At 42.7% G+C, this 27,295-nt stretch overlaps 3 protein-coding genes across 7 annotated transcripts in view; all 3 read left to right on the plus strand.

Annotated features, from left to right (window-relative positions):
- LOC133062479 (protocadherin alpha-C2) overlaps positions 1 to 27,295 on the plus strand; it is a 192,358-nt gene that overhangs the window by 37,147 nt on the left and 127,916 nt on the right. The window contains exon 1 of one of the 5 annotated variants that reach the window (XM_061151514.1): positions 8,534 to 10,936. The exons of 3 other annotated variants lie outside the window; for them this stretch is intronic. In XM_061151514.1, the coding sequence (XP_061007497.1) occupies positions 8,549 to 10,936 (2,388 nt within the window). In that variant the 5' untranslated portion in view covers positions 8,534 to 8,548. Of the gene's footprint in view, positions 1 to 8,533; positions 10,937 to 20,717; positions 23,219 to 27,295 lie in introns of those variants that run through there. One more of the 5 variants, XM_061151515.1, reaches the window with a different exon arrangement.
- On the plus strand, positions 161 to 2,520 carry LOC133061532 (protocadherin alpha-7-like; the record flags this gene model as incomplete). The annotated part of the gene is given in 2 exon segments (XM_061149517.1): positions 161 to 194; positions 197 to 2,520. Coding segments are annotated over 2 exon segments (2,358 nt in total), but the record flags the coding sequence as incomplete, so codon positions are not given.
- Positions 15,306 to 17,825, plus strand: LOC133061533 (protocadherin alpha-10-like). The gene has a single exon (XM_061149518.1). It carries the CDS (start codon positions 15,306 to 15,308, stop codon positions 17,823 to 17,825), a length of 2,520 nt encoding a protein of 839 aa, XP_061005501.1.

Genomic DNA, 27,295 nt, shown 5'->3' on the forward strand with positions numbered 1-27,295 from the left:
GAACAATGGCGAACACATCATGAAAATAAAGAAGGGATAAGAAGATTCCTCTAAATTTTGGAACAAGATACACTGATTGGAAGAAAATCCCAATAATTTGAGATGTACTCAATTCTAGGCGACTTGGGGAACCGGCATCTATTGCTATTTTTTATAATTCTCTCGATCTGGAAGACAGCAAGCGGCCAGGTCCGCTACTCTGTCCTGGAGGAGGCCAAACACGGCACCTTCGTGGGCCGCATCGCCCAGGACCTGGGACTGGAGCTGGAGGAGCTGGTGCCACGCCTGTTCCGGGTGGCGTCCAAGGACCTCGGGGACCTTCTGGAGGTAAATCTGCAGAATGGCATTTTGTTTGTGAATTCTCGGATCGACCGGGAGGAGCTGTGCGGGCGGAGCGCGGAGTGCAGCATCCACCTGGAGGTGATCGTTGACCGGCCGCTGCAGGTGTTCCATGTGGAGGTGGAGGTGAAGGACATTAATGACAACCCGCCTGTGTTCCAGGGGACACAAAAGAATCTGTTTATCGCTGAATCCAGGCCGCTTGACTCTCGGTTTCCACTAGAGGGCGCCTCCGATGCAGATATCGGGGAGAATGCTCTGTTGACTTACAGGCTGAGCTCCAGTGAGTATTTCTCTCTGGACGTACCAACCACCGACCAACAGGTAAAACCTCTCAGTCTTGTGCTACGCAAACCTTTAGACAGGGAAGAATCTCCGGAACTTCATTTAGTGCTCACGGCCACTGACAGAGGCAAACCTGAGCTGACTGGCACCCTTCAGTTACTCATCAACGTGCTAGACGCCAATGACAACGCTCCAGTTTTTGATAGAACACTCTATGCTGTGAAATTAACAGAAAACGTCCCTAATGGGACGCTGGTAATTAAACTTAACGCCTCAGATTTAGACGAAGGTTTGAATGCGGATATTATTTACTCATTCTCTAGTGACGCTTCTCCTGATATAAAATTTAAGTTCTACATAGACCGTATAAGTGGGGAAATTACAGTTACAGGACACATCGATTTTGAAGAAAGAAAAACCTACAAAATCCGAGTAGAGGCGACTGATAAAGGCTACCCACCCTTGGCTGGTCACTGTACAGTTCTTGTGGAAGTTTTGGATGCTAATGACAATCCTCCAGTGTTGACAGTCACTTCCCTGTCCCTTCCTATCTCAGAGAATGCTCAGCCAGGCACAGTCATCACCTTGATTAATGTGTCTGACCGAGATTCTGGAGCAAATGGACAGTTGACCTGTTCTCTGACGCCTCATGTCCCCTTCAAGCTAGTGTCCACCTTCAAGAATTACTATTCGCTGGTCCTAGACAGTGCCTTGGATCGTGAGAGCGTAGCGAACTATGAGGTAGTGGTGACTGCGAGAGATGGGGGCTCGCCTTCGCTCTCGGCCACTGCCAGCGTGTCCGTGGAGGTGGCCGACGTGAACGACAACGCGCCCGCGTTCCCGCAGCCCGAGTACACGGTGTTCGTCAAGGAGAACAACCCGCCCGGCTGCCACATCTTCACCGTGTCGGCGCGAGACGCGGACGCGCAGGAGAACGCGCTGGTGTCCTACTCGCTGGTGGAGCGGCGGGTGGGCGAGCGCGCGCTGTCGAGCTACGTGTCGGTGCACGCGGAGAGCGGCAAGGTGTACGCGCTGCAGCCGCTGGACCACGAGGAGCTGGAGCTGCTGCAGTTCCAGGTGAGCGCGCGCGACGCGGGCGTGCCGCCGCTGGGCAGCAACGTGACGCTGCAGGTGTTCGTGCTGGACGAGAACGACAACGCGCCTGCGCTGCTGCCGCCCGGGCCAGGCGGAGGACCCAGCGCGGTGAGCCAGGTGGTGTCGAGGTCCGTGGACGCGGGCCACGTGGTGGCGAAGGTGCGCGCGGTGGACGCGGACTCGGGCTACAACGCGTGGCTGTCGTACGAGCTGCAGCCGGCGGCGGGTGGCTCGCGCAGCCCGTTCCGCGTGGGGCTGTACACCGGCGAGATCAGCACGACGCGCGCCCTGGACGAGGCGGACGCGCCGCGCCAGCGCCTGCTGGTGCTGGTGAAGGACCACGGCGAGCCGGCGCTGACGGCCACGGCCACCGTGCTGCTGTCGCTGGAGGACAGCGGCCAGGCGCCCAAGGCCTCTTCGCGGGCGTTGTCTGGTGCAGCTGGCGCAGAGACGGCGTTAGTGGATGTGAACGTGTATCTGATCGTCGCCATCTGCGCGGTGTCCAGCCTGTTGGTGCTCACGCTGCTGCTGTACACGGCGCTGCGGTGCTCGGCGCCGCCCAGCGAGGGCGCGTGCGGGCCGGTGAAGCCCAGGCTGGTGTGCTCCAGCGCGGTGGGGAGTTGGTCTTACTCGCAGGAGAGGCGGCAGAGGGTGTGCTCTGGGGAGGGGCCGCCCAAGACCGACCTCATGGCCTTCAGCCCCAGCTTGCCTCCATTCCTAGGTGCTGAAGCCATAGGCAAACAGCAAGACTTAAATGTTGATCATTGCACAGAAGTAAGTCTATTTATGTTTATATTATAATTATTTACAATGAAATTTCATAATTACTTTAAAAGTATTTCATATATTTTCTTTTTAAAATGTTCTATATTTTATAGTTCTATATATCTATGTTTCATAGTTCTATATTCAAACATTATTGTGGTTTATAAATATCTACAATTAATCATTAGTTTCCCCAGATTTATTGAGAAATAGTTGTTGTATAAGCTTCCCCATAAGGTGTAAAAAATGATAATTTTATATACGTGTATATAGTGAATTTAGTTTCAATTTCTCAGTGCTATCAGACATTATTAACTATTTCCCCAAGTTGGATTTCTGGTCAAATTAAAATTTTCTTTGGATGAATTTCTTATTGGATATGATTTTATCCTCTGTAATTCCTCACTTTATGAACACTAAGAACATCCAGTGTATATGTATTCCCCCACAAAGCATTTATTTTTCATGATTACATGTTGTGTGTACTTTTTAACCTTCACATGGTATGTTTTGATAATATTGAAGTGTTGTTTGGTGATTAGTTTCAATTTAGTCACTTAAGATCAGAGTCCATACATTTCATTTCATTTTCTTCTCTTTCTTACTGTTGGTATATAGATATACAGATATATCTACCACTTTATCTGTACAATTTTCAACCCAGGTCTCCCATATTTGGGGTTATTCTTTACCGTCTGAGCCACCAGGGAAGCCCGTGTTTATATAGGGTTTCTCTATTGGTATATTAAGCAGTTTAGTTATGTTGTTTTTCAAGTTGCTAAGTTATGTGCAACTCTGAAACCTCATGAATTGCAGCACACGAGGCTTCCCTGTCCTTCATTATCTCCGGGAGTTTGCTTTAACTCATGTCCATTGAGTCAGTGATGCTATCCAACCATCTCATACTTTGTTGTCCCTTTCTCCTCTTGCCCTGAATCTTTGCCAGCATCAGGGTCTTTTCTAATGAGTCAGATCTTTGGCTCTTTGCATCGGGTGCCCACATATTGGAGCTTCAACATCAGTCCTTCCAATGAATATTCAGGGTTTATTTCCTTTAGGATTGACTGGTTTGATCTCCTTGCTGTCTAAGGGCTTCTCAAGAGTCTTCGCTAGTACCACAATTCAAAAGCATCAATTCTTCCACATTCAGCCTTCTTCATGGTCCAACTCTCACATGCATACATGACTACTGAGAAAACCATAGCTTTAATTATCTCGACCTTTGTTGGCAAAGTGACATCTTTGCTTTTTAATACACTGTCTAGCTTTGTAATAGTTTTCCTTCCAAGGAGCAAGCATCTTTTAATTTAATGGCTGCAGTCACCATCCACAGTGATTTTGGAGCCCAAGAAAATAAAATCTGTCACTATTTCCACATGGCTATTTGCCATGAAGTGATGGAACAGGATGCCATGATCTTAGTTTATTGAATGTTGAGCTTTAAGCCAGCCTTCTCTCCACTTTCACCCTCATCAAGAGGCTCTTTAGTCCCTCTTTGCTTTCTGTCATTAGTGTTGTCTAAATCTGAGTTTAGTTATAAAGAGTAATAATTTCTTCTCAAAATTTAAATGTTTTCATCCTATATTTATTATAGACCAGAAATTATAAAAATAGGTAATTAAAAACAGGAATAATAAAAATAGGAACTATCAGGTTATTCCTTGGAGGTCCAATGTTTAGAACTCAGTGCTTTCACTACTGGAGACCCAAGTTTGTCAATCCCTAATAGGGGGAATAAGATTCTGCAAACTCCTCAGCCAAACAAAGAAAAAATTCCCAAAGAGAAAATACACAAAAACTCACAGTACAATATCCTCTCAATACAATATCAAATATATCATTTTACTATTTCAAGATATATACTTTATTATCAGATAATTTTTGTCATGTCAATCATTTAATGTGTTTTGAGGATGTAAGTATAGTGAATAATTGCTTTTAGACTGATAAAAAACTACTTAACTCTAACTATTAATATTGAATAAAATACTATCAGCCCTTTGTAGATGAGTTGGAGTAGTGTGGGAAAATATTTCTCATTGATTTTTATTTTATATATGACCTAGAAAAATATTTTGAATAGAAGTATGTATTAATGCCATTCTTGGTGACCAACTGGTAAATTTATAAATTTTCATTACATAGAATATGCAGATGTTGCTGCTGCTGCTGCTGCTAAGTCACGTCAGTCGTGTCCAACTCTGTGTGACCCCATAGACGGCAGCCCACCAGGCTCCCCTGTCCCTGGGATTCTCCAGGCAAGAATACTGGAGTGGGTTGCCATTTCCTTCTCCAATGCATGAAAGTGAAAAGTGAAAGTGAAGTTGCTCAGTAATGTCCGACTCTTAGAGACCCCATGGACTGTAGCCTACCATGCTCCTCTGTCCATGGGATTCTCCAGGCAAGAGTACTGGAGTGGGATGCCATTGCCTTCTCCGATGCAGATGTTAGGACCCATTAATTCAAGTAAATATTTTTAGTGTTATATGTAAAATTTTGAAAGTCCAAGAAAGTTTATTAGTTTGCCATTTCATGTTTTCATTTTTTTTGCTTCTTCTTGTCTTTTTAAAATATTTTTTTCTTATAACTGTTTGACCTGCCTTGATGTTAATCAGACAGCCATAGATTTTGAGCATTTTCCTTTGGAGAAAATGGTGGAATTTAATGGAATAGAATGAAAGATTTCTGGCATTCTCAATTCTTATTATTTGTTATTAACATATTTCTTCATCTTACTATCAGTTATGGTCAGCAATATAATAATTTGTGATCTCATCTTATTTCCTTTGATCAATTATAAGTAATCTGAAATCAGTGTTATTTTGCAGTTTATTTTATATTTCTTACAATGCCATCACTGCCTATATTTGGTTATTAAAGGTACATGACATAAAAAAATAACCCTAATTTTAGTCTTCAACTTAAATGGCTGTGTATTGTTATATATGTTTATTTTTATTGTACTGCTTGAATCAAATATGGAGTTTTAACCTTGTGAAAGTGATGGTACTCTTAGATTTCCTATTCCATGCTTAGCTGATTCTCAGGTATAACTTTAATCACTGAATTCTTATCCTGTTTATTTTTTTTAAATCCCTTAATTAGAAACAAAGACTGTTTCCACCACCTACCATTTACTTGACAACTCTCATAATTTCTTTTTTTTAATATATATTTATTTATTTATTTGACTGCATGAGGTCTTAGTTACAGCACATGGGATCTTGTTCCCTGACCAGGGTTTGAACCCGGGCCCCCTGCACTGGAAGTACAGAGTCCCAGCCACTGAACCACCAGGGAAGTCCCGTCAGCTCTCATAATTTCAATCATTTTAGTTCTGTGTTCCTCCAACTCTCTAATTGGTATCTGAATTTCAATTCGGAAGTATGCCTATCACAAAGAGGGAGTCAAAATCTACACCTGTATTTTAATACTTTTCACTATTTTATCAATGCAAAGCTTTTAGCTATTAAATATTTCTTAAACTGAAAGGCACCAGAGCTCAGTTATTAAATACTGTGAACCCTGAAGCATCCTGTATCAAAATTCATCTCTATGAATTTTTCTTCATATAACATTTGTTAAAACATCTGTTATTTCAATTCCTTGGCTTCACATCCTATGAATGATGAATGAGCTCTATTGCATAGAATTTTTGTATCAAATAAGTAAATATTTATAAAATTGCTTATAAAACTATGGCAAGTACTGTGTGCATAAGAAAATTTAATTACTATTATTCAAGAGAGTACAAGGAGTTCATATTTGGAAATGGAGAAACTAAAATATTTGAAAGTCATTATGACCTTCCATATTACTCTTATGTAAAAATCATCTTTTGTGAAGTTATTTTCAGATTAACCTAGAATGTCTCAATGCTTTGAATTCTTTGGGGTTAGAATAAAAAATTTATCTAAAAGTCAGTTGTTACAGGTTTTGGAAAGTCCAATTAGCACTCTGGGTATAGAAAATCTTTTTGGATCTAGAAAGTTATTTAGATAAAACCTCCTTAGGGAAAGTCTAGACTATCTTGTGTGGACAGTGATGTATTTTTCGATGCTTATAAGTTGCTTAAAAAAAAAAATAAGTTGCTTCAAATCAGAAGTCTGAGAACATGTTTGAAATCTTTGTTCTTTTCCATTAGTAGTGTTTCCTTTTCCTTAAAAAGAAATACACAATATATCTTATTGACGATTTAAAAATTAGTAGTACTTACTTCCTACTAAGGGAGTAAGCCATATATATATAGTGCTATAGAATAATTTTTAAAATATAGCTATTTACCTTCATTAAACATTAATAGATCTTTAGAGGATTCCAAGACCGTGTCAGCATGCCAAAACACACTGAATTATGAAAACCCAGCCTCTGACTTTGAAGAGCTTGAGATAAAAAACACGAGTCATACAACTTAAAAGAAGATATTAAAACAGGTATAAAAGTGGGGCTACAGTTGAAAGGAAATCCTTCCTTGTTTGCATTTTTAAAGGAACACTTGGAAGGGTCATAGTGTTTTCAAATGAGTAAATTTCCCCTGAACACTTCTGTGAAGGAGAAAAGTAAGCAAACTTGAAGACAACCATAAGCTTCAACTGACTGGAAACATGGAATAATCCATTTTGATGAAAACATATGGTTCACATAAAATAAAGGCCAAAAAGTGATATGAAAATATCTCTTGATTTTGAGTACTAGACTAAGTCACTTTGAGTAGTAGATTAGGAAATTTGGATTCTTCAGAAGTTAGTTGGGAGCTAGCAAAAGATTTTAAACAAAGAAGTCAACATTGTATTTCAAAAGTTTGGATGGAAAGAAAATCTAGGAAGCTACTTCAATAATCAAGGATAACAGCATTAGGTAAAAATGTTTCTTAGGTTGCTGTAGGAATATGAAAGAAAAGAAAGCTATATAGAAGCATCAGTGGCACCATAAACTGATAATTTTGCTTCTACCAATTAAATTTTTAAAAAAATTTATATTGGAGTATATTTGACTTATGCCTTTACTCTTGAGAAGCACTAAAATCTAGATGTGAGTAATCTATTTGCTGTTTGAAATGAGAGTAGAATTCACAAGTGAACTTTCCTTGTTAAGTAGACACTAAGAAGGAAGAATCCCAAGCATAGCTTCAAAACTGGAAACTGGCCTAAGTACTAAAGATGAACAATAATGAAACTAAAATATATTATGAAAAGACATAATATAAACTATATTGGGGATTTTTAAAAAGATATTAATTAATACTAAGGCTTGGAAAAATTGAACTATATAGATATAGGCGCGCAACACATTTCTGGAAACAAGTTATATAATCTCTATTAAAAATATAGAATAGTATCTTGGTACACAATATAGTAAAGCAAATTCTGGTCTTATTTTACATACATTCAATTCATAAAATTACTTAAGAAAATACCCAGTATTAACTGCTCAATTTCCTAAATTATTTTTTCAGACATGAGAGAGTGGCTTTCTCATTGGTAGGGTTTCCTAGAGAGACCCTGGAAATAATCACCAAAATCTTATAGCCAAAACCCTAAATCTATAAATGTGGAAGATCCTGAATTACAGGATGAAAGAATCTTCCACTTTAAAATTCCTGGTTTTTTGATCATTTTTATTGTTACTTCATTTCTGTGATTATTTTTAAATTGTGTGGAATGTTTTCCCAGGTGACAAAAGTTCACAATTTTGGTTTATACTAAACTTTTAGAGGTACTTAGTTTGCTAGAATGCCTCCAACAAGACACAAATAGTGTTCTCTATTTCACTAAGGATTAAGAAAAAATTCAGAGAAGGAAGTAAAATTTCTCAGGATAAGGTAAAGTGTTCAGCCATGGAGTATGTACTTACTTTTTGGGCCACGTGATGTCACTCTCCGCCGAGAAATTCTCTGATTCAAGGCGACAGCCATCTTTGAGGCTTAGGAAAGATACTCGAGTCTTTTATAGTTTCCTAGTGCAGAACAATGACGAACACAGCAGGATGGAACTGACGGAATCAGAAGATTTCCCTTAATATTGAGGCATTTTTCGCTAAGAAGAAATAAACTCGACTATTTGAAATGCTGTGCGCAAGTCAAGGCAACCAAGGGAACCGGAATCTACTACTACTGTTTGTCACCCTCCTAGCCTGGGAGACAGGGAGTGGCCAGGTTCGTTATTCAGTTATGGAGGAGGCCAAACACGGCACCTTCGTGGGCCACATCGCCCAGGACCTAAGGCTGGAGCTGCAAGAGCTAGTGCCCCGTTTGTTCCAGTTGGATTCCAAAGGTCTTGGGGACCTTCTGGAGGTAAATCTGCAGAATGGCATTTTGTTTGTGAATTCTCGCATCGACCGGGAGGAGCTCTGCGGGCGGAGGGCGGAGTGCAGTATCCACCTGGAAGTGATCGTGGGCCGGCCCCTGCAGGTGTTCCATGTGGAGGTGGAGGTGAAGGACATTAATGACAACCCGCCTGTGTTCCAGGGGACACAAAAGAATCTGTTTATCGCTGAATCCAGGCCGCTTGACTCTCGGTTTCCACTAGAGGGCGCCTCCGACGCAGATATCGGGGAGAACGCTCTGTTGACTTACAGGCTGAGCTCCAGTGAGTATTTCTCTCTGGACGTACCAACCACCGACCAACAGGTAAAACCTCTCAGTCTTGTGCTACGCAAACCTTTAGACAGGGAAGAATCTCCGGAACTTCATTTAGTGCTCACGGCCACTGACAGAGGCAAACCTGAGCTGACTGGCACCGTTCAGTTACTCATCAACGTGCTAGACGCCAATGACAACGCTCCTGTTTTTGATAGAACACTCTATGCTGTGAAATTAACAGAAAACGTCCCTAATGGGACGCTGGTAATTAAACTTAACGCCTCAGATTTAGACGAAGGTTTGAATGCGGATATTATTTACTCATTCTCTAGTGACGCTTCTCCTGATATAAAATGTAAATTCTACATAGACCCTGTAAGTGGGGAAATTACAGTTACAGGACACATCGATTTTGAAGAAAGAAAAACCTACAAAATCCGAGTAGAGGCGACTGATAAAGGCTCCCTACCCCTGACTGGTCACTGTACAGTTCTTGTGGAAGTTTTGGACGCTAATGACAATGCTCCTAAGTTGACTATCAAACCTATCTGGCTCCCTGTCAAAGAGGACGCTCAGCTGGGGACAATCATCGCCCTGATCAGTGTGATTGACGGAGATGAAGGTGAAAATGGACAGGTGACCTGTTCTCTGACGCCTCATGTCCCCTTCAAGCTAGTGTCCACCTTCAAGAATTACTATTCGCTGGTCCTAGACAGTGCCTTGGATCGTGAGAGCGTAGCGAACTATGAGGTAGTGGTGACTGCGAGAGATGGGGGCTCGCCTTCGCTGTCGGCCACTGCCAGCGTGTCCGTGGAGGTGGCCGACGTGAACGACAACGCGCCCGCGTTCCCGCAGCCCGAGTACACGGTGTTCGTCAAGGAGAACAACCCGCCCGGCTGCCACATCTTCACCGTGTCGGCGCGAGACGCGGACGCGCAGGAGAACGCGCTGGTGTCCTACTCGCTGGTGGAGCGGCGGGTGGGCGAGCGCGCGCTGTCGAGCTACGTGTCGGTGCACGCGGAGAGCGGCAAGGTGTACGCGCTGCAGCCGCTGGACCACGAGGAGCTGGAGCTGCTGCAGTTCCAGGTGAGCGCGCGCGACGCGGGCGTGCCGCCGCTGGGCAGCAACGTGACGCTGCAGGTGTTCGTGCTGGACGAGAACGACAACGCGCCTGCGCTGCTGCCGCCCGGGCCAGGCGGAGGACCCAGCGCGGTGAGCCAGGTGGTGTCGAGGTCCGTGGACGCGGGCCACGTGGTGGCGAAGGTGCGCGCGGTGGACGCGGACTCGGGCTACAACGCGTGGCTGTCGTACGAGCTGCAGCCGGCGGCGGGTGGCGCGCGCAGCCCGTTCCGCGTGGGGCTGTACACCGGCGAGATCAGCACGACGCGCGCCCTGGACGAGGCGGACGCGCCGCGCCAGCGCCTGCTGGTGCTGGTGAAGGACCACGGCGAGCCGGCGCTGACGGCCACGGCCACCGTGCTGCTGTCGCTGGAGGACAGCGGCCAGGCGCCCAAGGCCTCTTCGCGGGCGTTGTCTGGTGCAGCTGGCGCAGAGACGGCGTTAGTGGATGTGAACGTGTACCTGATCGTCGCCATCTGCGCGGTGTCCAGCCTGTTGGTGCTCACGCTGCTGCTGTACACGGCGCTGCGGTGCTCGGCGCCGCCCAGCGAGGGCGCGTGCGGGCCGGTGAAGCCCAGGCTGGTGTGCTCCAGCGCGGTGGGGAGCTGGTCTTACTCGCAGGAGAGGCGGCAGAGGGTGTGCTCTGGGGAGGGGCCGCCCAAGGCCGACCTCATGGCCTTCAGCCCCAGCCTACCTCCGTGTCTTGGATCTATAGCCGACGATCCACAGGCTTCTTTGGACTTCTCTGGTAAGGTGGGTTTATTCTAATATTTTATTTGTTCATTTTTGTATTCCGTCTTGAAAAATCTTAATTATCTTCTAAAGTATATTAGAATGGTTTTCATCCATTTATCCTAGTTCTGCCAGGATGCTTAAATTTATTTGCAGAAAGTGAATACCTTTATTTTTGTGTTTTTATTTGAGGGGTTTTTTTGTACTTCAATAGAGAATTATTATGAACCATGCATTAAACAGATATTTATTGGGACCGAATTCTTTTTACTTAGAACCTGTTCTGGGAGTCATATTGAATTCCTGCTCCATTGTTGCCACCTTAGCTGAAAACTATTAGTTGTAAACAAATTTAGTCGTTACACTTTAAGTAAATGGCAACGCCATTCTAAACTATACATGGTACTGTAGTCTTAATTCTATTGTTTTTAAGCCACCCCAGATTAAATGTAGTGAGTCGGCTTCCCTGGTGGCTCAGACGGTAAAGCGTCTGCAATGCTGGAGACCTGGGTTCGATCCCTGGGTTGGGAAGATCACCTGGAGAAGGAAATGGCAATGCTCTCCAGTACTCTTGCCTGGAAAATCCCATGGACAGAGGAGTCTGGTAGGCTATACAGTCCATGGGGTCACAAAGAGTTGGACAATCGGACAGGACTGAGCTTCTTCACTTTACTATAGCAGGTATATGGGTAATTGTGACCTTGTTAACTTTGTAGTTGTCTACCTTTTTGGAGACATGGTGGTCAGCAGTAATTAGTGTGTGTAACTTCAATGAGTAACTTTCTCTATACCTAGAAAAGAGATGCTTTACTTTAGGAATCTCATTTTGAATATAAGTGTTTCAAATATAACTCATTCCCTCTTGTTCAAAAAAAATTTTTTTTACATTGTCTGACAGTGTAGTTCACAAGAAAATGTTGGTTAAGAATCTTTTCTACCACTTAGAATATTTCCTGAAATTCATGTTCTATCTGATATTGAAAATACTTCCTGAAAGGTACTCTCTTTCCTCAAGAAGACTTTCTCCTTTAAAATTTTTTTCTGTTAGTGATATAATAATGCTGAAGCATTAAAAATATATCTACATTCTGCACTTTGAATTCTCTTGAAATTAACTGTATGGAACTTAAGCAGTTTACAAGAGGATTTTTTTTCTTTCAATAGTCCAAAAGACAGAAATCTGCAGATGAGGTTGTGTACCTTTAAATTTATTACATGTTAAACTTACATTTCCTGGATTTAGGCTTGTGAGTTTCAAATTGGTGGTTCTCCACACTCTATCTTTAGTCTGAACATTCATTTTCTTTTCTAATTAATATTTTAAAAACTTCCTTTATTCTTGCATTGTATTTTTGTAATGCACCTTGCATTTCTACTCAGGGATTTAATTCTTTATTGTGTCAGGTGTTTTACAAGGTATTTCTTAATTAAAAACTCAGCAGAGCAAAATCAGAATGACTTTGAGAATAGAGCCACCATATAACCATAAATGTGCTAGTAAAAATCTCTTAAAATTAAACACTTCAGTGCTTTTCTTGTTTCCAAAGAACATATTTGGTATATGCTACAAAGCAATCTACTTTTTTCCATTCTATTTATTTCAAAACTTGAGTATTTTCTGAACTCCTGTCATAAAACCTATGTCTATTGGCATAACTCACTTCAAATACAGACTTATACTTTCAATTATTTCTGTCTGTGCACTTTTTCAGTTTCCATATGCCACCTGTATGTGGGTCAAGGTATTTGATTATGTTATATGGATTGAGGGATACTAGGAATGTCATTTGCTTCTCCCCCAAATTCCCACCACTCTTCTAGTATCTTAGATCTAGTATTATTCATTAAGTACTTATTATGTCTTCTATAATTATACATTTTATTCTTTATGATTTTTAATTGTATCAATATAATTAGTAATTTGGTCCCTTATACTAATCTTTATTCCCTCCCAGAACATTAGGGTTACCACTGAGTGCAAATTTTCAGATCAGTAAACATCTTAGTCATTTATTTTTTGGGCCATCAGGAAGCATGAACACAGCATAACTCGGGGAACTGGGAAGTTCCAAAGAGGGCAGAGGCCAGAACAGAGAGGTGAGAGCTTGGAAGACACCTCAGTGTTTCGCCTGCCTAGTAACTACCCCTCTGTTTATCTGTAGATATCATTCTTCACTTTAAGCCAGAATCATGAGACCAGCAATGAAGCCCCCCTATGCCAGTCCCTGAATTGTAGTGTCAAGATAGGGCTAACTACAGTTATGACGTTTAGACACTTTTGAGAGTGAAAGGGGCACTATACAGATTTATACAAGATTGTAGACAAACACAGAGGGTATCCAGGCTGACTGGGGTCTGTGGTCAGCCAGTCCTCAAAACTGAACATTCTGGTTCCCAGACATCACCTCAAAATTCTGAAATTATCAGTAAAATTTGTATTTTAACAAGCATTCCAGGTAACTCTTATTCAACTGAAGTTTTACATGCAATAGCTCTAATGAGTTGCTTGGGAAAGTAAGTTCTTATCTTTGACAAGATGTAACTTAACTACACTACTTTTTATTTATTATTGGAGATTTATACTGGGACATTTATGCTACTAATTGGTTCAAAAATGCTCATTAACAGCAATAGAATTTACCTTATATCATTATCTTGTGTTGAGATGATTAATCAATGATAAACTTATTTTTAGACTCCAGATAGTATTGACAGCTCACACTGAACATTGCTATTATGGATGGATAGATGAACTCATTCAAATTTTGATGACGTTTTGTAAGAAAAGTAACTCTTAAAATCAGAATTTGAATAGACTTTGACACTAGAATCATTCTAGAGGAGTATAGGACCATAATATCAGAATTTAGCAGCATACATACATCAGTGAATTAACTGACCCTCATTCCTATAAATTTTCCTATTCATAAATATTCTATTTTCCAACTCTTAATAACTGTAAGAGTTCAAATTTATTGATTTCTTTTAAAAATAAAAACATAATTAAAGAAATTATCCTTTGGATCAGATAAAACTCTTAAGTTTTCCTTTTTGGAAAAGGAGAAACTTCAGGTTTTATCATTAGTGTAGATGTATTAATTGAGAATTTCAGTTACTGAATATTTGATTCCAAGAATTTTGAGATAAAATATTTTTACCACAGGTGATGAAAAACTATTGAAACACAAAATTATTAGATAAAGCCAAAACTCTATATTTGGGGTATTTGAAAAAACATAAATATGACAAAGATGAAATTAATTGTCTCTGAAAGTAGAAATCAAATTATATTACTTTAAATCATAATTAAGATTTTTTGCTCATGTAAGATGTGTATAAAAAACTGAAACTTCCCCCTCTGTAACTACTCAATAAAAGCACTTTTCTGTTCCCTTAAAGATAGGAACACTGCTCAGCCTGTGCAGTAGCAATAGTAAAGGCTTTATAGGGTGACACCATTTTATAGGTAACAATTTTTCCCAAAGAGCCAATTCTGGTCTTGAGCATTATGAAAACAATGTGGCTAAAGTGAGTTCTGATAATAACTGCCATTAATGAAACACTCACTCTCCTTAAAGTACTATCCTAGGCACTTAATATATCATAATTCATGCAACCACCATATTATTATTAATCTTCTATGAGTGTTATCCAAGTGGAAACTGAGATGGAGAGGTTAGATTATTTTCCCCAAGTCACACAGCTAGTAAGTTGAAGACTAGGAATAAGAAGAGAGGAATTTCTGATGTTGAAGCCTGTGACCTTCTCTGCATTCTAGTGATGATTGGCACTTAGAAGTTGCAAATACCTCACAGAGAATTGATGATTGAAATTAGTGTCTGAATAAGGTTTACTTAATATCAAAATAATGATGAAGAGAGTGAATTGTGTTAGAAGTTGAAGAGAGTTAAATTCGTTATCCAACAAAACACTAGTACACTCAGTATTATACAAATATTAAAGTTGTTTTCAAATTTAGCTAATGACAGTCATGGTTGGAAGGAATTACTTCTGGGTGCTTTTCCATTCAACAAAATGCTGCACTGCATATGGACAATGATTATTATTGTATACAGAAAAAACATAATGTGTCTCTGAAAGTTCATAAAGATATAAATTTGTGAAAATACAATGAAAAGATACCAATGAGTTGTTAAACTCATGGAATTGTACTTACACATTAAGCCACCGGATGTCGCTGTCTTCCACAAAAATGGCTTTTCAGAACAGACTCATAATCCTGTTTCTCAAGGACTAGGAAAGAGCTACATTCGGAGATCTCAGCCATTTCGATAAAATTGAATGTAAGATATGGAATAGGAAAATTCGGAGCGTGTGGGTGTGTTCTAGACCACCCAGTTATTGATTTGTAAAACAGAAGATGGGTATGATGTTGGTCTACAGACCCAGCGGTCTGAGCACCGGGCGCCTGCTTCTCTCCTTTCTGTTTGTTGCAGCCTGGGACGCTGGGAGCGGCCAGGTCCGCTACTCGGTCCCGGAGGAGGCTAAACGAGGCACTTTCGTGGGTCGCATCGCTCAGGACCTGGGGCTGGAGCTGGCGGAGCTCGTGCCCCGCCTGTTCCGGATTGCATCCAAACGCCGGGGGGACTTTCTGGAGGTAAATCTGCAGAATGGCATTTTGTTTGTGAATTCTCGGATCGACCGGGAGGAGCTGTGCGGGCGGAGCGCGGAGTGCAGCATCCACCTGGAGGTGATCGTGGACCGGCCGCTGCAGGTGTTCCATGTGGAGGTGGAGGTGAAGGACATTAACGACAACCGGCCGGTTTTCTCCACCTCAGAACAAAAGCTCTCAATTCTGGAATCTCAACCGCTTGACTCTCGATTTCCTCTAGAAGGCGCATCTGATGCGGATATTGGAGAGAACGCAGTGCTTACTTACGGACTCAGTTCAAATGAGTTTTTCACTCTTGATATTATAAACAAAAAGGACAAAGGCAAATTACCAGTGCTTGTTCTAAGCAAACTGCTGGATCGTGAAGAAAATCCTCAGCTTCGGTTGTTACTAACGACAACTGATGGAGGCAAACCTGAACTTACCGGATCTGTTACTCTGCTGATCCTGGTGTTAGATGCCAATGACAATGCACCCGTATTTGACCAAACCGTGTATGAAGTTAAGATGTATGAAAATTCAGCGAACCAAACATTGGTTATTTGGCTAAATGCTTCTGATGCGGATGAAGGGATAAACAAGGAGGTAATATATTCATTTAGCTCTTTGGTTCCACCCACCGTAAGAAGGAAATTTTTAATTAATGAAAGAACGGGAGAAGTAAGAATCAATGATGCCATTGACTTCGAAGATAGTAACACTTACGAAATTCATGTAGATGTTACAGATAAAGGAAACCCACCCATGGTTGGTCACTGCACCGTCCTAGTGGAAATCCTGGATGAAAATGATAATTCACCTGAGCTGGTTGTCACTTCTTTGGCTCTCCCGGTGCGAGAGGATGCTCAGGTAGGTACCGTCATATCCCTGATCAGCGTGTCCGACCGTGACTCTGGTGCCAACGGGCAGGTGACCTGCTCACTAACACCTGAAAGCCCCTTCAAACTAGTGTCCACCTTTAAGAATTACTATTCACTCGTGTTGGACAGCGTCTTGGATCGCGAGAGCGTGGCGAACTATGAGGTGGTGCTGACTGCGAGGGATGGGGGCTCGCCTTCGCTGTCGGCCACTGCCAGCGTGTCCGTGGAGGTGGCCGACGTGAACGACAACGCGCCCGCGTTCCCGCAGCCCGAGTACACGGTGTTCGTCAAGGAGAACAACCCGCCCGGCTGCCACATCTTCACCGTGTCGGCGCGAGACGCGGACGCGCAGGAGAACGCGCTGGTGTCCTACTCGCTGGTGGAGCGGCGGGTGGGCGAGCGCGCGCTGTCGAGCTACGTGTCGGTGCACGCGGAGAGCGGCAAGGTGTACGCGCTGCAGCCGCTGGACCACGAGGAGCTGGAGCTGCTGCAGTTCCAGGTGAGCGCGCGCGACGCGGGCGTGCCGCCCCTGGGCAGCAACGTGACGCTGCAGGTGTTCGTGCTGGACGAGAACGACAACGCGCCTGCGCTGCTGCCGCCCGGGCCAGGCGGAGGACCCAGCGCGGTGAGCCAGGTGGTGGCGCGGTCCGTGGACGCGGGCCACGTGGTGGCGAAGGTGCGCGCGGTGGACGCGGACTCGGGCTACAACGCGTGGCTGTCGTACGAGCTGCAGCCGGCGGCGGGTGGCGCGCGCAGCCCGTTCCGCGTGGGGCTGTACACCGGCGAGATCAGCACGACGCGCGCCCTGGACGAGGCGGACGCGCCGCGCCAGCGCCTGCTGGTGCTGGTGAAGGACCACGGCGAGCCGGCGCTGACGGCCACGGCCACCGTGCTGCTGTCGCTGGAGGACAGCGGCCAGGCGCCCAAGGCCTCTTCGCGGGCGTTGTCTGGTGCAGCTGGCGCAGAGACGGCGTTAGTGGATGTGAACGTGTACCTGATCTTCGCCATCTGCGCGGTGTCCAGCCTGTTGGTGCTCACGCTGCTGCTGTACACGGCGCTGCGGTGCTCGGCGCCGCCCAGCGAGGGCGCGTGCGGGCCGGGGAAGCCCAGGCTGGTGTGCTCCAGCGCGGTGGGGAGCTGGTCTTACTCGCAGGAGAGGCGGCAGAGGGTGTGCTCTGGGGAGGGGCCGCCCAAGGCCGACCTCATGGCCTTCAGCCCCAGTCTTCCGCCGTGTCTGCAACCAGAAGCGGAAGTGGAAGAACAGTCTATTGAAGGCGACCGCTCTATCAAGGTGGGTTATTACTTTTTTATTTTCATGCTTTGCTGCGTGAATATTTTATTTTACCCCGTTTTCCCGCCTCAAATATATTTCTTGGAGTATCTTTATCTTTTGTCTAAAGAACATACATTTTTATAAAATATCTGAAACATTTCTTGTAATAAGTTTTGTAATATTGTTTTTTTCCTAAAGATTCACTTTATATTTTGTTTACAGTACCCTCTGCATCACCTTTTGATTGATACTTCAATTTTTAGTAAATGCCTTGTATACTAAATTCATTTATATTTTCCAGTACAATTATTTTGTGTAGGTTGAAGGTTTTGATGTTTTCCCCCCAAACCAGTATCTTTTTATGTTAGAAATATTTGTAAGGAAAGTACTTTTATTATTAAATCTAAAATTTGAAATGACCCTATTGCATTTTAAAAAAAAAAAACTGCTATGATCAATTCCGTCTGTGGTAAAAATGTGGGTTTTGCTCCTTAAGTAAAGAATATGTGTACTGCAACATAACTTTTAATGCATACTTGAACTTCAGTGTTTACACATTGGAGTATGTATACTGGGATATCGTTCATAAAATATGTCCTAATCAGTGGAGTTAAGTGTTTTGGACTCAAAATATTTTTCATTTTTATTTATTTTACTGATTTTAAATTTTAATGCGACAATATCTTCCAGTGGCTCTGTTATTAAGATAAATAGATTTTTATTTTTTTAAAAATATTTGCTTGTACTGAGTCGTCGTTGTTGTGTAGACTTTTCTCTAGTTGTGGTGAGTAGGGCTTTCCCTGTAATTGCTGTGCATGGGTTTCTCATTGCAGTGACTTCCCTGTGCAAAGCAAGGCTTTTGGGCTCATGGGCTTCCGTAGTTGAAGCACGTGCACTCAGTAATGGCCACTTCAGGGCTCTGGAGCACAGGCTCAGCAGTTGTGGTGCATGGGCTTAGTTGCTTGGCAGCCTGTGGAATCTTCCCAGACCAGGGATTTAACCCATATCTTCTATATTAGCAGGCAGATATTTTACCACTGAACCACCAGGGAAGCCCAACATATATCTTTTAAACAACTTTGTGGACAGTTTCTTTCATTCAATTCAGAAGGACTGACATTTTAGAATCAAGTCATATAAATTTCCTGAGTCAAGCATTACTCTCACCCCTTCTCCCTGGGAGCCACTCAGCTTAAGGGAGGGATCTTAATTTCTCCACGAGGGATGGAACCAGAGCTTGCTGCAGGGGAAGCACCGAATCGTAACCTTTGGACCACTAGGGAAATCCCCAAGGATTGCTTTTAACATTCTTGCCAAAAAAGGAGTTAGTCCATTTGTTTTGAAACTATAACATCTTATTTTTATAACTCTGTTTAACATGCTCTGTATTAGTAGGCATTAAAATGAGGCAAATTATTAGTATCCCCGACTCTCAAAGGCTTAGCATTTGTGATAGCCTGTTTCAAGATGAGTGAAGAACCCGCAGGTTTATTAATATACTGTAGTAAGTTAGCTATATGATAACCTTGGAATGTGGGAGCTTTAAAAACTATCTTTCATATGTTCTTAATCAATGAAGCAACTCTTTAAGGCAAAAGTGGAACAGATTTTCAGCATGGAGTCATTCTCATAGGAACTGGAATATTTCTATCAGCAAACATGAAGAGGTTTGTTTCCTTGTCATATCTCTTTCTGAATTTAGTCACACCTATATGCTAAAATTTTTAGGTAAATATATTGGTCTTGAATTTATGGTTTCCACAATTAATAAAAGAGAAGTAATTAGAATGAAAAATCTTTGGCATAGATTTATAATTATTGACTCACTATTTTACAAAGTGTTCAGAATAAATATTGTAGCTTACTTTTATATGAAATGTGAGATTTCTTTGGATAACCACTTATAATTTTTTTAAGGAGAGAAATGGGATTTTCCAAATGACTGTCCTCTTCCTGAAAAGATTTCAAATATTGGATAGTTGGCTCCTTAACAATCTTGAGAATGATTAAAATATTTTTTTCTAAGACAACACTGATAAGCTTTATTGCAATCGATGAATGATTGTTAGACAAATTTCATTGTTTAGAAAAATGAGATAAAAGAGGAAAACAAAATTGAGTGATTACATGATATTTAGAATGCTCCTTATACCCTAGTCTCCTTAAGCCAATTTTGGAATAAAATGGGTATGAACAAAGTGACAAATACAATTTGGATTTCTGATCAGTATGGTTTTAGGGGAGATTAGGAAGATTATTTTTACAAACAACAGTGGATATAACACAAATTTAAGTTGTCATTCAGGATGGAAATGACAACATTCACCCTGGGCAGATCTAATAATTGGAAAAAAAAAACTTTTAAATGAGACAAAGATAAATATGTTTCATATTTCCAGGAGTCAGTATTTGGTAAATTCATTAGCATCAGAGCAAATAAGTTTTTAGACAACTTAGAAGTAGCTTGCATATTAGCACTGATTCGGAACATCATCATGTTGAGAAGGTAACAGAGAATTGGCATTTTGAATTATCTTGTACACAACTGGACTAAATGTTTAAAGTAATTTAACACAGTATAAGGTTTAAGCAATAGAAAATTATAGCGTTAGCAATTAAATAAACTTAGTAAGAGGCCATTCAAAGTTATCAAGTTCTGAAATTCTTTAAAAAACTGTATCACTAGTAACTTACAAACATGGATTTTTTTCATGTTCATATACATAATAGTGCAGTAGTATGTTCTCTTAGATGTCTATATAAAAAATAGAACTCTTCTTGGAATTCTAACTTCTAAAACCAAACCACCTTTAAAGAGTTAGTGGTCACACACAAGGAATGAAAGAACTAAAGGCTGACAAAAACAGACTAATATGAAGGAAAGAAGTCAAATAAGTGAAAGAAATAGTATGAACGCCAAACGCACTTCCACTTTGACCCACAGGATGTCGTTGTTCTCCAAGGAGAGGATTGTTTGAACGGAAAAAAGTAAAGATTATTCCCGGAACAGAAAGACCCATCACTGTTCCGGTGCTTTAAAGACTATACACACACCCATATTGTTAAGATTAGTTGGGATATCAGGACTAAGACTCAAAGATCTCGAAAGGACTACGTATTTCTACTCAGGAAATGTGATTTACTAACCAGGAGCGATGTTAGCTTCAGGATCTGGTGGCCCGGGAGCCCGGCGCCTCCTGCTCTCACTTCTGCTTCTCGCGGCCTGGGAAACTGGGAGCAATCATGTCCACTACTCAGTCTCCGAGGAGGCCAAACACGGCACCTTCGTGGGCCGCATCGCCCAGGACCTCGGGCTGGAGCTGGCGGAGCTGGTGCCCCGCCTGTTCCGGGTGGCATCCAAAGACCGCGGGAACCTTCTGGAGGTAAATCTGCAGAATGGTATTTTGTTTGTGAATTCTCGGATCGACCGGGAGGAGTTGTGCGGGCGGAGCGCGGAGTGCAGCATCCACCTGGAGGTGATCGTGGACCGGCCGCTGCAGGTGTTCCATGTGGAGGTGGAGGTGAAGGACATTAACGATAACCCGCCTGTGTTCCCAGCGACACACAAAAATCTCTTTATTTCCGAAGCTAGGGCTCTTGAGTCTCATTTTTCACTAGAGGGCGCCTCCGATGCAGATATCGGCGAGAACGCTCTGTTGACTTACAGACTGACCCCCAACGACTATTTCTCTCTGGAAGTACCGAGCAACGATGAGCAGGTAAAACCGCTCGAACTAGTACTTAATAAACGTTTAGACAGAGAAGTCGCTTCAGAGCTTCTCTTGTTGCTCAAAGCAACGGATGGGGGCAAACCTGAACTGACAGGCACTGTAAAGATAAACATCACAGTGCTGGATGCAAATGACAACGCCCCAGTTTTTGACAAAGCAGTTCACCGTATAACATTACTGGAAAATGCAAGAAATGGCACACTGGTTATTAGACTTAACGCCTCAGATTTGGACGAGGGTTCAAACGGCCACATTCTTTATTCCTTTGCAACTGATGTTTCCACTAACACAGAAGCCTCTTTTCGCATAGATTCAAACAGCGGAGAAATAAGAGTAAATGGAAAAATAGATTTCGAAGAAACTAAATTATGGAAACTTCAAATAGAAGCAGTTGACAAGGGAAATCCTCCAATGTTTGGTCACTGCACAGTCTTGATAGAAGTCTTGGACATCAATGATAATGCTCCGGAGTTACTAGTGACGTCACTGTTGCTTTCTATTCCAGAGGATGCTCCACCAGGGACCGTCATCACTCTAATCAGTGTAACTGACCGTGACATCGGTAGCAATGCCCAGGTGACCTGCTCACTAACACCCCACGTCCCCTTCAAACTGGTGTCCACCTTCAAGAATTACTATTCACTCGTGTTGGACAGTTCCCTGGACAGAGAGAAAGTGTCAGAATATGCTCTAGCACTGATCGCGAAGGACGGGGGCTCGCCTGCCTTGTCCACCACTGCCAGCGTGTCCGTGGAGGTGGCCGACGTGAACGACAACGCGCCCGCATTCGCGCAGCCCGAGTACACGGTGTTCGTCAAGGAGAACAACCCGCCCGGCTGCCACATCTTCACCGTGTCGGCGCGAGACGCGGACGCGCAGGAGAACGCGCTGGTGTCCTACTCGCTGGTGGAGCGGTGGGTGGGCGAGCGCGCGCTGTCGAGCTACGTGTCGGTGCACGCGGAGAGCGGCAAGGTGTACGCGCTGCAGCCGCTGGACCACGAGGAGCTGGAGCTGCTGCAGTTCCAGGTGAGCGCGCGCGACGCGGGCGTGCCGCCGCTGGGCAGCAACGTGACGCTGCAGGTGTTCGTGCTGGACGAGAACGACAACGCGCCTGCGCTGCTGCCGCCCGGGCCAGGCGGAGGACCCAGCGCGGTGAGCCAGGTGGTGTCGAGGTCCGTGGACGCGGGCCACGTGGTGGCGAAGGTGCGCGCGGTGGACGCGGACTCGGGCTACAACGCGTGGCTGTCGTACGAGCTGCAGCCGGCGGCGGGTGGCTCGCGCAGCCCGTTCCGCGTGGGGCTGTACACAGGCGAGATCAGCACGACGCGCGCCCTGGACGAGGCGGACGCGCCGCGCCAGCGCCTGCTGGTGCTGGTGAAGGACCACGGCGAGCCGGCGCTGACGGCCACGGCCACCGTGCTGCTGTCGCTGGAGGACAGCGGCCAGGCGCCCAAGGCCTCTTCGCGGGCGTTGTCTGGTGCAGCTGGCGCAGAGACGGCGTTAGTGGATGTGAACGTGTACCTGATCGTCGCCATCTGCGCGGTGTCCAGCCTGTTGGTGCTCACGCTGCTGCTGTACACGGCGCTGCGGTGCTCGGCGCCGCCCAGCGAGGGCGCGTGCGGGCCGGTGAAGCCCAGGCTGGTGTGCTCCAGCGCGGTGGGGAGCTGGTCTTACTCGCAGGAGAGGCGGCAGAGGGTGTGCTCTGGGGAGGGGCCGCCCAAGACCGATCTCATCGCCTTCAGTCCTAGTGTTCCCCCAGGTTTGAATTCTGGAGATATTGGAGACCAACAGGAGTTTTGCGAGAATGTAAGTACAGTAATTCTGGGATGTATCATGCCTATTAATGTCAATCGCATAGTAGTTCACCAACAAATAACTCTAAGTCTATTGCTTGAAATATTTGCTGTCTTTTTCTTGTGATCGTTTATTCTAAAGCACAATGGAAGTCCAGTCATTTTTACTTCTTTTCTCCACAATCTTCTTAAATACACTTGAGAATATTATTTAATTGTTGGAAATACTAATAATAGTAATAATGAAGTAGACTGTCACAGCTTCCTGTAAATGAGCAAGGCTAAGGCAGCCAAGAAGGAAAGTATCACTGATGGAAATGGAGCACGTGGGTGAGGCTCAAATATTCTACTTCTCAATTTTGCTGCAAGTTCATTCTTCCTGTTCATTTTTTAAAATTCTATTCTATTTGGTGCCCTCCACTCATGTTTGTGCCTTCAAAATTTCCATAATAATTCATAGTTCCATAATTTGGTTAATTTGAGTTTAAACATGTAGAATTCTTACCTCCCTATAAGTTTGTGTATTACTGTCAGGCATGGGCTGTTAAGGTGGCTTAATTTTATAAATCATTTCTTTACAATCAATAGCACGCTTCTTTCATAAAGTAGGTAGAATTTTAGCCTTTCTTTTGGGTATGACTTTACTTTTTTGCCTTTAATCCCTTCATTATTTAAACTCCTTTTCTTCATAGTCTTCAGATGCTTGAGATATACAAACAAAAAATTTTTTTCTAATATAATGATGGGTTTGCTAATTGCCTGGTGGCTTGCTACTCTCCTCCACATTAATTTACTGATTTTTATTTGGAAGATTTATTTGAGCATTGATTATAATTCTATTTCTTGCATTCATGGTACCTATAATGAGGTTGTGGGAAAATTCATACTCCTTTGTGCTTTGAGTTTCAAAAATGTCTTCTCATATATGCAGAACTATGATACTTCTGTCCATGTTCACCAAGCTGCTTGGACTTCAAAATAACATTGCCTTAAATAACTTAAGCCTGATAACCATGGAATATCTATAAAGGCACTTCCACTTGACTGGTGCTGTTGACAACATTTCAAAATTTAACATTGTGTACTTAAAATATTTTTAAACATTGTGTACTTTAGATACATTTGATGCAAATTTCTTTTTGCTCCAATGCTATATTCATGTGAATGGTTTTCCCTAAAGAGGTCACAGAGAACTTGAAATTAGAGCCGTAAGGGTATGAATCAAATAATGTGGAAGTTGATTTTGTTCTTTTTGGCTCAGTTGTGCAAACTAGTGATTCTTTAATTGTATGGTATGGAGAAATAAATTATATATGATATATTTACATGTAGGTGGGGAACCACATTATAGATAGGGTAAAGCTAATGGAAATTCTGAGATAGCTATTTTCTACCCAGAAAGTAGGATGATTTCCATAAAGATGAACATTAGGAAATCTTCAGAAAAGGAAAAGTCATATCTTGATTTATGGCACTGGAATCTTCTTCATCCACAGCTATAGACTACAAGAGTTAAGGATACAACATTGGTCACTAACTATAATCAACCACCACTATTTGAGACATTTCTATTTGTAAGATATGTTATTAAGGGCTTAAATAATAATTTTGTTTAAATCTTATAGCAACCTGTAAAGTACATTCAACTATCCAAGTTCTAAAGATTAGTTAGGAGATGGTGAGATACTTATCTGTCTTGTCCACTGCCATCCAGTTAATATATGATGGAGATGATATTCAAATGCACATCTCTTAGATTTAAGAGCCATTCTTTTATTAACTATATAACTTTTTAGAGTAAATCTTTCACTTAATGTTCAATTGCTCAGTTGTGTCTGACTCTTTGCAACCCCATGGACAGCAGCACACCAGGCTTCCCTGTCCTTCACAGTCTCCCAGTCTGCTTAAACTCATGTCCATTGAATTGGTGATGCCATCCAACCATAGTTCTGGCTAGAAAAATCAAGCACAAACTATATACATGTTAATTCTCCTTTCTGTTTTACTTAGGAAAAAACCTCCATGAGTATCTTCATGATTAACTTTGTACAATACCATAACTAAGATAGGAATTAAAGTTTTTTTAATGTTGCTAAGTGATTCTTTTCTCAGAATGTTCATGGTCATCATTATCATTTGTCTTAGTCAATGCCATATTGAGACAGGAGATTTACATTATTAATAATTAAGCATTGTCCAATAAGCACTGTTGATCACTTGTTTCGAAGTGATATAAATAAGCAAAATCATTTAATATATATGGAAAAGCAGAAGACTGTGCTCTGCTACATTCTTGCAGAACACCAAACCCAAATTATATATATATATATATATATATATATATATATATACACACACATACATGTACTTATCCTTTTTACACTAATACAATAATAATTATGTTTTGACACATATAAGTGGTAAGATAATTATTTCTTGGATCCTGAATACCAGTGAAAAGCAAAGGAGAAAAGGAAAGATATTCTCATTTGAATGCAGAGTTCCAAAGCATAGCAAGTAGAGATAAGAAAGCCTTCCTCAGCGATCAATGCAAAGAAACATGGGAAAACAACAAAATGGGAAAGACTGGAGATCTCTTCAAGAAAATTAGAGATAACAAGGGGACATTTCATGCAAAGATGGGTTTGATAAAGGACAGAAATGGTATGGACCTAACAGAAGCAGAAGATATTAAGAAGAGGTGGCAAGAATACACAGAAGAACTGTACAAAAAGATCTTCATGACCCAGATAATCATGATGGTGTGATTACTCACCTAAAGCCAGACATCCTGGAATGTGAAGTCAAGTGGGCCTTAGAAAGCATCACTATGAACAAAGCTAGTGGAGGTGATGGAATTCCAGTTGAGCTATTTCAAATCTTGGAAGATTATGCTGTGAAAGTGCTGCACTCAATATGCCAGCAAATTTGGAAAACTCAGCAGTGGCCACAGGACTGGAAAAGGTGTTTTCATTCCAGTCCCAAAGAATGCTCAAACTACTGCACAATTGCATTCATCTCACATGCTAGTAAAGTAATGCTCAAAATTCTTCAAGTCAGGCTTCAGCAATACGTGAACCATGAACTTCCAGATGTTCAAGCTGGTTTTAGAAAAGGCAGAGGAACCAGAGATCAAATTGCACCTGCTGGATCACCGAAAAAGCAAGAGAGTTCCAGAAAAACATCTACTTCTGCTTTATTGACTGCCAAAGCCTTTGACTGTGTGGATCATAATAAACTGTGGAAGGTTCTGAAAGAGATGGGAATACCAAACCACCTGACCTGCCTCTTGAGAAACCTATATGCAGGTCAGGAAGCAACAGTTAGAACTGGACATGGAAAAACAGACTGGTTCCAAATAGGAAAAGGAGTACGTCAAGGCTGTATATTGTCACCCTGCTTATTTAACTTATATGCAGAGTACATCATGAGAAACACTGGGCTGGAAGAAGCACAAGCTGGAACCAAGATTGCTGGGAGAAATATCAATAACCTCAGATATGCAGATGACACCACCCTTATGGCAGAAAGTGAAGAGGAACTAAAAAGCCTCTTGATGAAAGTGAAAGAGGAGAGTGAAAAAGTTGGTTTAAAACTCAACATTCAGAAAACTAAGATCATGGCATCTGGTCCCATCACTTCATGTGAAATAGATGGGGAAACAGTGGAAACAGTGTCAGACTTTATATTTTTGGGCTCCAAAATCACTGCAGATGGTGATTGCAGCCATGAAATTAAAAGACGCTTACTCCTTGGAAGGAAAGTTATGACCAACCTAGACAGCATATTAAAAAGCAGAGACATTACTTTGCCAACAAAGGTCTGTCTAGTCAAGGCTGTGGTTTTTCCAGTGGTCATGTATGGATGTGAGAGTTGGACCGTGAAGAAAGCTGAGTGCCGAAAAATTGATGCTTTTGAACTGTGGTGTTGGAGAAGACTCTTGAGAGTCCCTTGGACTGTAAGGAGATCCAACCAGTCCATCCTAAAGGAGATCAGTCCTGGGTGTTCATTGGAAGGACTGATGCTGAAGCTGAAACTCCAATACTTTGGGCACCTCATGTGAAGAGTTGACTCATTGGAAAGGACCCTG

The sequence above is a fragment of the Dama dama genome, chromosome 9, assembly GCF_033118175.1.
Source record: "Dama dama isolate Ldn47 chromosome 9, ASM3311817v1, whole genome shotgun sequence".
Lineage (NCBI taxonomy): Eukaryota > Metazoa > Chordata > Mammalia > Artiodactyla > Cervidae > Dama > Dama dama.

What these genes read in the sequence shown, in the direction of transcription:
- LOC133061533 (XM_061149518.1), top strand. Translation starts at nt 15,306, where the DNA reads ATGTTGGTCTACAGACCCAGCGGTCTGAGCACCGGGCGCCTGCTTCTC.